Source organism: Hevea brasiliensis, chromosome 18 (genome assembly GCF_030052815.1).
Source record: "Hevea brasiliensis isolate MT/VB/25A 57/8 chromosome 18, ASM3005281v1, whole genome shotgun sequence".
In the NCBI taxonomy this organism is placed as follows: domain Eukaryota; kingdom Viridiplantae; phylum Streptophyta; class Magnoliopsida; order Malpighiales; family Euphorbiaceae; genus Hevea; species Hevea brasiliensis.
The window spans coordinates 46,631,265-46,643,868 of NC_079510.1; the positions used below are offsets into that span (position 1 = coordinate 46,631,265).

General features: G+C 28.6%; 1 protein-coding gene across 1 annotated transcript; it reads left to right on the forward strand.

The window, feature by feature from the left end:
• The first annotated feature begins 1,526 nt into the window (after window positions 1–1,526).
• LOC110668599 (oxoglutarate-dependent flavonoid 7-O-demethylase 1) lies at window positions 1,527–3,689 on the forward strand. Its single transcript, XM_021829928.2, has 4 exons — window positions 1,527–1,817; window positions 2,143–2,384; window positions 2,475–2,799; window positions 3,254–3,689. The coding sequence occupies exons 1-4, from the start codon at window positions 1,575–1,577 to the stop codon at window positions 3,512–3,514; spliced, it is 1,071 nt and encodes a 356-aa protein (XP_021685620.2). The 5' UTR covers window positions 1,527–1,574; the 3' UTR covers window positions 3,515–3,689.
• Window positions 3,690–12,604: the final 8,915 nt, after the last annotated feature.

Consider the following 12,604-nt stretch of genomic DNA (forward strand, 5'->3'; position numbering starts at 1 on the left):
ACTGACGCCACTAAATTTTGTGATGCTGCTAAAACTTTTAGAGGTGTAATTATATCTTTATATTATAATTTCAATTATTTTTTTTATTAAAAGAAGTTTGTATTTTATAATTTCAATTATTGAAAAATAAAATAAAAAATTTACTATATGTTTTATAATTTAATATGCTTTCATAATTTATTTCAGCCACTCTAAGAGAATACATGCGAGTGCAAAAAAAATAATAATAATAATAATTCAAAATCTAACCTCCAAAACTTAGATAATGAAAATAATCGAATTTAAAAATGTAAATTATAAATAAGATAGAAAAATATATAAATATTATGGTTAAAAGTATTTAAATATATCAATTAAAAATTATTGATAATAACTATCCAAAATTGTAGATTTTATAGTCAATAACAAAATAATATTTTCAAAATTTGTAGTTATCCATTTTAATAATACATTCTCTCAAGAAAAATATAAACTCTATCCTTAAAAACGTAACAAATTTTATAATTGCATTTAAAATTTATTGTTTTAAATATTTTTTATTATGAACTTATCATTTCATATAAATTATCCTGCCATCTTATATGAAATTTTGATATATTATATAATTTCTCGATAATACCTCAAAGATTATATGGCATTCAATTAATTTATAAAAAGACTATAAAATTAAACATATATTAAGCATAAATTATTAAAGAGTGGAGTGTGCTTCTCCTTGATAGGCTAAATTAAGTGCTATATCACTCTTCAAATCAATGAAATTATTATTTTTTTAATATAAGTTATTTATGTTGGATTTTTTTTTTATTTTTGCAAAATATAGTAACTTATTATTCATATTTGAAACTTGTATTTAAAAATGAAATATATTTTCTCTAAAAATTAGGGTCACATTTTGTTAAAGAATAACAAAAAATAAATGATTAAAGACAAAATTAAATAAATTTAAAGTACATTCTAAAATATAATTATAAAGAAATTAATTATTTCTATAATTAATATTAAATTTCAAAATAAAAAATATTTGTCCAAAATTTAACTAAATAATATTAAAATTATTTTTAGATTATGAGCCTAAAAATTTAAATTTCAGTCAAAATTTTACTTTTACTTTTTAAATTTGTATAAAAGAAATAAATCTATAGAAAATAGAATAAAATATTTATTCATTAATATATCAATTACCAACGGTCATAAGCACACTTTATTTTTTTTTTTATATTCAGCCTAAAAAATTTTAAAATAATTTTTTTTTCAAATACAAGGAAAAATATTTTCTAATGTTCAAAAATTAACAGAGAATAATTCCATTTTTCATAAAAAGAAAGTTCCTCAAAATATATTTCAAAAATAAATTATTTTCCGTCAAAAGACGGATCAAGCTTAACTCATTTGGTTCTTGCTAGTTGCTACATACATATCCTTAAAGATGACGTGTGTTAAAGGTGAGTGAAAGACTTGGAAAATTTTAATTAGTTTTATCATAAATTATTTATCTAATTATTGTGGCTATCTAAGCATGCAGCTCCAATCAAATGGTGCTATAGCTGCACACTACTCTTTCTAAGCTAAATATGGCATCTGCTACTGCCACCGTTGACAACTTCCCCCCTGTGGTCAGTGTTCAGGAGCTCATCAAACAGCCTTTCGTCTCAGTCCCTCAAAGCTATGTTCAATCTGATCAAGGAATCTTCAAGCCTGCAGATTGCTTTCCATCAGTTCCCACTATTGACTTGAAACTCCTGTTTTCAGAGGAAACTGCAGAGTTGGAGCTTGAGAAGTTGCACTCTACTTGCAAAGAATGGGGCCTCTTCCAGGTTTTTTCTTTTTTCCAAGTTTCTTCCATTTTTTTCTCAATTTTATCTTTCTTTTTCCTGGTTTTTAATTTCTTCCATCATTTGTTAGAGCTTCAAGTAGTTGTATATATATTTGATTTCAAGAATCCAATAATACGGAGAGGAAAGCGCCTAGAGTTTTCGTAAATGATTAATATAAGATTTTGGATAAACTTGCACACTTCCATGTTTATTTGTTAATTTTATTAAAAATTTTCTGTATGATTTTAAAAAGGACGAGTGCAAATACAGCCAATATAGAATAATATTAATCTAACTGCTGTGAGATACACATGGGTTTAAACAGTTGGTGAATCATGGAGTTAGCTCTTCATTGCTGGAAAATATGAGGAACGAGATTGAAGAATTTTATAATCTTCCATTAGAAGAGAAAATGAAATACAAGATAAGGCAAGGTGATGTTGAAGGGTATGGAACAATGGCCAGAGTAGGAGGAATTTTCGATTGGGGTGATAGACTCTCCATGATAACCAACCCTATCCATAGGAGAAAGCCTCACCTTCTCCCAGAGCTCCCTTCATCTCTGAGGTCTTCTCTCTTTGACCTTTTCCTTTCTCTTAATAAAAAAATAATAATTATGTTATTTAATTATCAACTAATTTTGTGTTCTGCAAACAGAAATAACTTGGAAAGTTATATACTCGAACTGCAAAAACTATCCATGAAGCTTGTTGGGTTTATGGCAAAAGCTTTGAAGATGGACAGAAAGGAGATGGAGGAGATGTTCGATGATGGGATGCAATCTGTGAGGATGACATATTATCCTCCATGTCCACAACCAGAGCTAGTTCTTGGCATTTTTCCTCATTCAGATGCAACTGGCATCACAATCCTCAATCAGATTAATGGGGTGGATGGTCTTCAGATTAAAAAGGATGGGGTTTGGATCCCTGTGAGCTTCCTCGAAGGTTCTCTTGTAGTAAATGTGGGAGACATACTTGAGGTTTGTCATATTTAATTTTCGCCTCCAACTTTCTCTCTTGACCTGAAAGAAAACACTAATTATAATGCTATAAAAAATAAATAAATTATTAGTCATGTATAAAAAATTAATTTTGAAAAAAAAGAGACACGTGGTATATTGAATCTAGTCTGTGTGTTAATTTTTTTTTAATAGAAACTAGAAACCCTATCTAAATGTCACCTTCATAGTTTATTTTGTTGGCTTAATTTCCTTTTACAAAATAATTTAAAATAATAATAGTTGCACCTATAATGCAATGACATATACCTATTAATATTCCTAACATTTTCTAACAATGATCTAATCAATTATTCTTTTGAAAGATCTTTAGGGATTGTGCATATCTTGAAATAAATTTTCATATATATTTATATTTATGATATTAATGTGGACATACCCATTTATTTATTTATTTATTTTTGGTTTTTTAAAGATTTTGAGCAATGGACTCTACCATAGCATCGAGCACAGGGCAGCAGTGAATTCAGAGAAAGAAAGGATTTCTATTGCATTTTTCGTCAACCCCAAATTTGAGGCAGAGGTTGGGCCTGCAGCTAGTCTGATTAACCCTCAAAACCCACCATTATTTCGAAGAATTGGGATGGAAAAATATGTCAAAGATTTCCTCTCTCGTAAGCTCAATGGGAAATCATACTTGGAGCATATGAAAGTTCAGATTGAGGATGGCAATTAGCTATTTATCTATCCATATCAATTAATGTTATACATGACATCTCCATCTATGATGAGATGATAATATATATTACACATAAAAAAAAAAAAGAAAAAAAAAACTATACCCATCGTATATATATAGAGCATGTGCAATGAAAAATAAATTAGTCCCAGGATTATGGTCTGTGTGCTCATTTAAAAAAAAAATATATATATATATATATATATATATATTGATGTTTGTGTAATATATATCTTTTCAATGTATAAAAAATATTTATGGAAATAAAAATAAAGTATTTATTATAAAAGAATATGTGTTATTTATATATTGTATCTTAAATTCATAATAAATTAAATTTAAATAAAATAATTCTTTTATATTAAGCTATGCCTATATAAGATGAATTTCTCTTGAATGTCTATAAAATTAGGACTAGACATCTTATAGTTTGTGATATATATGATCGTTCGATCATTCATTCTATTTGTTTTAATTCTTTTTAAAGTTGCACAAATATATAATATGAAAACTGGAAACAACTCTTCAAAGGATATATATATATATATATATATATATATATATATAAAGCTAGTTATGAGTTGCATACGATGGGTGTGCAATTACGACTATACTGAATAGGTATAGATGTGAATATTGGTTGCTGCATGCAGGGACAAGATCATCAATTACGTAATATATATATATATATAAACGCATTGGTATCATGTGTCAAAATAAGAAATGTAAATTCAAGATATAATAAATGAAGACTTGAAAGCGCCACGCCTGCGTGATTAATGTCTTGTCCCCCCGACTCCTCTCCTCTTCAATACTACTGCACATATTAAAGCATGTGGATTGTCCAATTAATTTAAATTGTTTGTCGACTCTTTTGATCAATTATCAATTCATAGGTACAACTCATCTTAATTGGCATTCATTTTTAATAGATCTTCACCATATTCGAGTCTTGTTATTGTAATTGGAGTGAAAATTTTTATTGTACATTAATTAAGGAAATGAGTGATATAATTATAACAAGCATCTTACACGATTTTTTTATTAATTAATGGAAAAGGTAAATATATTAAAATAAAATATAAATATTTTTCATTGTTTTTTAAAAAATTTTAACTGTTTTATCCTTTAATCTCTCATACCATGAGGTGATCATTGGACTACTAAACAATGGCATATAACTAGATAGATTTGCACATAAATTTCTTGATATAATGTACTTATTTGGAATTTATTGAACGAGTAGTCTAATAATTGCTTTTTTTTAAAAAAAAAAGGAAAAATAAAGAGTATTCTAATAATTGAATATCATATATAATATAGGAGGTTAGAAAATTCAAATTTTTACATACTCATTTCACATTTGGGGGGAATAAGTTGGTCATACATTTGTGCACATATATATACATATATAGATTCTTTTAAAACTTTTAAAAGAATTTAATATCTTATATTATAAACCAAATACTCGATTACTGAATTACTGTTTAAAATAAAATATACCCAAATTTAAATAGGGTGTAATTGATTCATTTAGAAGCTATTGACTAAGTAACCTGATTGAGTGTTTATCTCATAATACAAGAAGTTGAAATATTTAAATATTGACAATTTTATCTCCTATAAAAATTTTAAAAATAATAAAAAAAATGTAACACCGCTAATTTTTAAATTTATTATTTTTTGTTAAATATTGATATTTTATTTTATTTGAATTTTAGGAAATTATTTGAAATATTTCGGATTTTAGAAATCGGGTTCGATTTTCCGAAAATAAAAACTTTGATGATTTTTAAAAATTAATTTAAAGATCACGTGGCAAAACTAAAAATATATTTAGAGTCTACGAATTTTTCTGAATTTTTTAGAATTTTTTCAGAATTTTTGGGCCTCGTTTTTGGTCCCAAAGCAGAGTAAAAATTTAAAATTTTGTATCCTGAATCGAACCGACCGAATCGAACCAGACCGGATCAGACTGGCCGAATCGGGCCGGCTCCTTCTCCTTCTTCTTTTTCTTCCCGCGTCGCTTCACCTCTCTCTCTTTCTCTCCCGTTTTCTCTCTCCTCTCACCTCCCCTCGCCGGCCAGCCCCCTCCCTAGCCTCCCCACCTCGCCGGCGCGCCACTCCAGCCTCCTCCCACCGCCGGCCGCCGCCTAGAATACCGAGAAACGTCGCGCGAAGAGACGCGACGCGCAGAGCACAACTTCGTCTTTCTGGCCGATCCGGCCACCTATTGGGCTGGGTCTTGTGTCTAAACCCATCTACACCTTGAGAGCTTTCCATAGATACCAAGAACACCAAAATCCATCGAGCAGTTTGTCTAATTTTTGTCCGGGAAGTTTTAGCTCATTTTGAATTTTGGACTAGATTTCTCGCAAACCGTGAACCCTATGAGAAAATCAAGAGTACCAAAGCGCTCCACTTGTCGAGAGCTTCGCAGTAATATAAATTTCAAATTTTTCTGACACCGTTTTTCGGTGGGTCCCACAGAACTTCGTAGTATTTTTCCAAGCATTAAATGAGCTTAGAAAATTTCCGTAAAAATTTTATACTAACCCCCGTGTTATGAGCTTCGTGTAGGTATCTTCAATTCGAGGATATTCGACAGTTGTCCGGGTCTGTGAATTTCTAGCCAGACAAACCAGCTACCGAAAAAGTCTTCGAATTGGATCGAGATTTTGGCTACCCCACCGTTGTCAGACATCCCGAGCGCTTCTCCTGATTCGGAATCGGCATAGGTAAACCCGAACCTTGCTTTTTCGTAATTTTCTTATGCTTGAATTGGATTAAAATTTTATAAAATATTCGTGGTAGCTCAAAAAATTATGATTCTTTTTGCAATAGCCTAATAATATTGCTAAGGACCGCGGGGCAAAGTTGTAGAATTTTTAGAGCTTATTTGGGCAGTTTTGCAAAAATGATCAATTATAAGGACTAAACTGTAAATTTATATATTATGATTGAAGATTGTTTGGATGGGCCCAGGAGGGACTGTGTGATGTGATTGAGTTATGAGTGTATGATTTATGAATATAGAAGTGCGTTTTGAGCCCTTTTGCAGGTTGGATAGGTTCTAGGTATAGAGGAGACTCTGCCGGATTTTCGATACGACTTAGAACGAATTTGGTCTTTTCTTAGTTTGTATTGAGTCAAATTTATTAAATGATTATAATAAAATTGTCAGGTGAGCCGGGACAGCCTTCTTCCTCCGCCCAGCCGCCACAGTGACTTCGATTGAGTCTGTGAGTAAAATATTAATTTTAATTATAATTTCACTATTATTATATGTTCAAGCATGCCCATGCATCACTTATATGTATATATCTATGTAGTTAAACTCTAGGCACATTTTATGTTGCATTCACAACTGGTAAAGTGCCATGGATGTTGTTGTGGTAATTTGGAGCAGTGTGCGTGCGTTGGCGTGCGTGTGATGTGGTGTTCGCTATGGATAGGACGGGTAGACACGGCTTGAGATTTTCGCTGAGACCCGGTCCTTTGGGGTAGACACGGCTTGAGTTCTTCGCTGGGACCCCGATTTGGTTATTAAGTGGAAGTTCGAACTGAGTTCTTCGCTGGCACAGGTTCGATTAAGAGAGCTGTATAGGGGATCAGCTCCCATATATGTATTATTTGACATTATCGGGTGTGTGAGTGCTCCAAATTACCTTTTTACTGTTATGATGTGAAAATATTACTAATGTTGTATTTCACTCTACAGGGTGTATTAGTTTTAGATAGTTATAGAGATTATGGTTAAAATTGATATTTTACTCTCTGAGTCGAACGCTCACTCCTGTTCAATATTTTTTCAGGCCACAGGAGGATATTTTTGAGGTTAACCTGCTTTTCTCCCTCGCAGGTCGTTTATTAATGTTTGTATAAACCTGTTAACCCTAGAATTTCTGCATGTGTTAGAAATATTTATTTGATTTGGGTCTGTAATATAAATTGTTATTTTGGACCTGTAAACTTATTATTTTATGCATATTGATAGACTGGATGAGGGAGCTGAGCTCCCATTTATTTTTATGACATTTGAGTATGTGGAGGGTGAGCTAAGCTCTCCAATTGATTACATATTGTGTTTACAGGTCGGGTGAGTCAAAAACTCCCCGTTGAAAGGTCCATTTTATGGTCGGACTCTGTCCGATTGAATTCTTGAAATTGGGCCCAAATGAGCCTTAGAGTTGGGTTAAGGAATAGTTAGGCTTACTACGGGCCTCGGGGGCTTTAGGCTAGCCCAGGTCCTAGTGCCGGTCCGGCCCATAGGTTGAGTCATGACAAAAAATATTTAGGTGATACGAAATAAAATTTTGTTGGTCATACACTTCTTTCAATGAGATATTAGTTATGTCTCAGCCTAACAAAATAGAATTTTTCCCTTGTTATAATACTTTAATTTTAAATATAAATTAACATTAAAAAAATGAATAAACATGTTAAAAACATGTTGCCCAAATATTGATAATTATATAATTTAATATATCCTCAATATTAGGGGAAAAATTAAATAAATAGCGTGAAGCCAACCACTCAATTGATTAATTAATCAATTAATTAATTTCCATCTCCTTTAAACTAAAAAAAATATAAGAATATTAAAAATCAGTGTTTGTTGCATATATACCTAAACAATAGTTGGCATGGAAAGTAAGAAATTAAATATATATATATATATATCTTATAATTATTTATTTATTTATTTATTAGGGTATCATCATTTTATATTTATTTTACCTTTTACATAAAACTAATTTCTTTAAAATTTATGTATGCTCCTTTCAACGATGTTTTCTCTAAGAATTGAAAATGAACTCCAACAATAATTACGTAAAATTTTCATACACTAAAAGAAAAAAAAAATTGCGTATAAAATAAATATGGAGTAATCTAATGATGGATTAGAAAAAGAAGAATAGGCAACTCTTTGTTACATAGAGAGGGAGAAGCAGCTGCAGCAGAGAAAATTAACGCAAAAATGGCGGCGGAAGAGCCATTGAAATCAACTACAGGAGAAACACTGAATCCAAACCTTAATCCTAACCCTAGCGCACAAGATGACGTTAACGATGATGAGCTGGAAGAAGGGGAGATCGTGGATGATGGAAAAAAAAAATAATTCAAACTGAGTAAAAGATTTGACCAACTTCAAATTTCTTAAGTCTCATTTTGTATCCTTCTCGTAATCTTGCTTATGTTCCCGGAATCGTTTCAAGATGAATACAAACTCTGAATGTCGGACTAACCAAATATAGATGAAAAAAGAAAGAATCTATTAACTCTCTCTCCCTCTCTAACACACTTTTCCTTCCCTTCTGTCTAAACATTTCAACTGCTGGTTTTCAAATCGAGAGGGAGATCCAGCCTCTTGGCTGACGATCCTACCCCCATCTCCTCTTTTAGTTAATGTTTTTGTGTAATTTTCCTTTACCCTGATCGAGGAAAACGGAGAGAAGAGACAATAAAAGAAATTTATTTAAATTCTTTTGTTTGATAACAAATAGGAGGAAGAATCGAAGAGGAAGAAGAAAAATGAAAAGAAATTTTAATTCAAAATATTTTTTTTTTAAATTAATAGTAAATTGAGAAAAAAATATATATTTAAATATTTTTTTTATAATATGAATATAAAAAAAATGAGGTATAATAATTATTTTTTATATATCAAAAATTATATTTCCCCTTTATTTTAATAAATTATCCAAACAACACAGAATAAATTACTCTCTTCTTTTTTCTTCATTTACTCTCTTTAATTTTTCTTCGTTTCTCCTGCCAAGTTAAGGGTAAGAGTTGTTTCATTTCCTTTTAGTTTTGTTTTGTTTAGTCTCCGTCTGTGGAGTGCAAGTGCCCCTATGTGGATGGGGTTTTGTCTGGATCTAATTGTGGCTGATGCATGTGGGTTAAAAAAGCATCAAATGATCAAGATCAATGGTGATGCTTCCCTTGTGATGATAGGTCTCCCCTGTTAGTTGGCGTTATGAGGTGCTGATGGGCTGTTTGGGCATCGTCCACGCCATGCTGTTCCTGGTCTCATCCGGCAGTGATCCTCCCCTCTGCCGTTTCTTTGGCCTTGCTGCGCGACTCCCCTATTCCACTGGGTTGGTTAATTTGGTTTGAAGAGATCAAGTTCTGGGCGGTGAGTTTTGCTTCTAATTTGGTGTTGTTGGGTCTCCTTTCTATGGCTTTTTCTCAAGCAAGGATGCTGTTTCCCCTTTGGATTTGGTCATCTCTACAAGTAATCTACAATGCTCAATATACCTATCATCATAAGTTCCCATATCCTACACTACCAAGCTCAAAAGCCTTGTATATTTTCTCCCGTACTCCAATGAAAATTACTACCATCTTTGAACGGGGAAAAAAAACTACACTACCAAGCCTAATTGTCACCCCCTAAAGATAGGCCCAACCCAAGTGCCAAAGAATGAAAATTGACTACTTGTAGAAGATGGACAGCGGCAATTAATGGAACCTTTTAAGGCTGTAGGCCTAACTTATGGGCCTAAATATTTTATCGATCTCGGCCCAAGATTATTATTGATAAAGAAAACCTTATGTTAATGGTTCTTCTCGACAACTGGGCTATTTGATTTTTTTTTTTTTTAATACTCATCTTGGATATCTGTAGTTTGAAAAATAAATAAAAATATTTTTAATTTTTTATTTTATTATAATTATGTGTATTGGTTATTTTCATCAATTATATATAAGAAATTAAAATATTAACAACAATGCAAAAATATGTATAAAATAATAATTTATTTAAAGAATATTAAATTATTTTATTAACAATGAAAATTAAAAAGTATGTTGAAAAATTTTAAAGTTGTATCAAATGTGAATAATTATGTATTATAAAATCGATAATCTCTTATAAATAGTAATAGTGTATGACTTAATTAGTAATTTAATATATTTTATAAATAATTATTGAAATCTAATTAAATTTTGTATATAATATTTTTAAAAAATATTTGAAAATTTTTAATTTAAAATTTAGAATAAAAAATATTTATAATAAAATTTCATAAATAAATTTTAATATATTAAAATTTTATAGCGTAATAAATAGAGAAAGTTTTATCCTTTTACCATATAAAAGATTTTAAAATTAAAAAAATAATAATAAATCAAATTAATATATAATAAAATAAATTATTGACATTATTAATTATTCAAATCACAAATTAATGAAATAGTAAAATTTTATTTATTTATGATTATCACATATTAATTATTATTATTTATTTTATATTAATATAATATAAATTAAAATAATAAAATAAATAATTTTGATAGTTATTTAATAAATGTAATTTGATTACGATATGTTTACATGTATTTAAACAAAAAATATACAGAGATGGTGTAATTTAAAAAAATAGTAATACGCTTGAAGGCCTAGGGTTCAAACCGTCTCCTCAATAAATTTTATTATCTTTTTTTTTTTCAAAATCGGCAGGATTGACCGATTTACTTGTTACTCAATCAGGTCAATACCGAGTTTACAAAATTTTGGGTTTATTTCAAAATTGAATTGATTATTGATTCGATTCTTTATTAAATTGGTCTGATTAATAAATCTGGTCTAATTCTTATAATCATGTTACTCAATCGATTCAATCAGGTCAATCCTAAGTATATGAAATTGTGGATTTATTTAATAGCAAAAATAATTGATTTTATATTTTGTATAAATTATTGTTAGTTAAATTAATAAGTTTTGCAATATTAATATTTTTTACTATATTATGTAGATTATTTTAAAAACAAATTTTTTAGCAAATATAATTAAAAAATATCAAATAATTTAAACTAAGAGAACATCAAAAATCATAAAATGTTTTTTTTTTATGTATATTTTATAACCATTTTATTTTTATTTTATGCTCTTCCTTTTTGTTTCGAGTGAAGCCAAAATGAAAAATCAATAGTTTTTTCATGCATTTATTAGAAAAATTCAATTTAATTTATTTTTAATTTTTTTATCTAGATTAATTTAATAATTTTAATTTAAGTTCAATTTTATTTAAAAATTAAAAATTATAGATTAAATTTTTTATTAAATTTCTTAAACTTTTTATTTAAGCTTAAAAATTAAAAAAAAAAACTTAATTTTTTTATTTTTTTTATTTTTCAAATTAAATGAATTTAAATTAAAATTTTTTAATTAATTTATAAAAATTAAAAATAGCTAAATCCAACTTGCCTAGTCAAACGAAGCTTTGAGCCAAAATTGAAATCTATTTTGCAACACTTTGCGGGTCCTTGGCATGTTTGAAATTTGTTTTATATGGCCATCATTGGCCCATGACCTTCACACAGGTTAAGGAAAATCTGCTCCAAACACGTGTTTTTGGAAAATTGTAGCTTATCTACATGTGAGTAATTAAAAAAAAAAAAAAAAATTGCCCCTCTTCTGGAATAAATAAATAAATAGAATAAAAAATTAAAAAATCGTAAAATGTGTAAAATTTGAAAAGAATAAACAATTATCTAAATAAATAAAAAAAAGGAACAAACATTTTATTATAAATTGAGAAAGCTAGGATTAATTATAAATTTATAACCCAAGCTCAAAAAAAAAAAAAAAAAAGCTGTTTTCTCAAGTTTTAATTATTTAAAAAAATAAATTATGAATTTTTGTTTAAATAAATTATTATATTTAAATATAAAAATTATATTATTATTCTTTCTAATTTTCTTAGTAAAATATTTTCAAAAAATCATCACAGTATTTTCAATGTGACATTAACAAACTCAAATATGTCATCGGCTGAAAAAGATTTAAAATCAAAATCAATAAATTATTATTTTATGTCATTTAACAGTAAATCATGTGAAATTTTTAAGTTAAATGATTTACTGATATAATATCACAGCTTTTCATATTAAAAAATTTAAAATTTTAATTAAATAAAATTTGTTTTATCAAAAATATTTTCTTGGATAATATTTTTTGTATTTTTTTTGCGTTTGTGATACTAAAAAAAATTGATTAATGAAAAATATTTTTTCTGATCAAAACGAAAATTAAATTATTTTTTAGAAAAATAACTTTTATTCTTTTTTAAAAAAAAA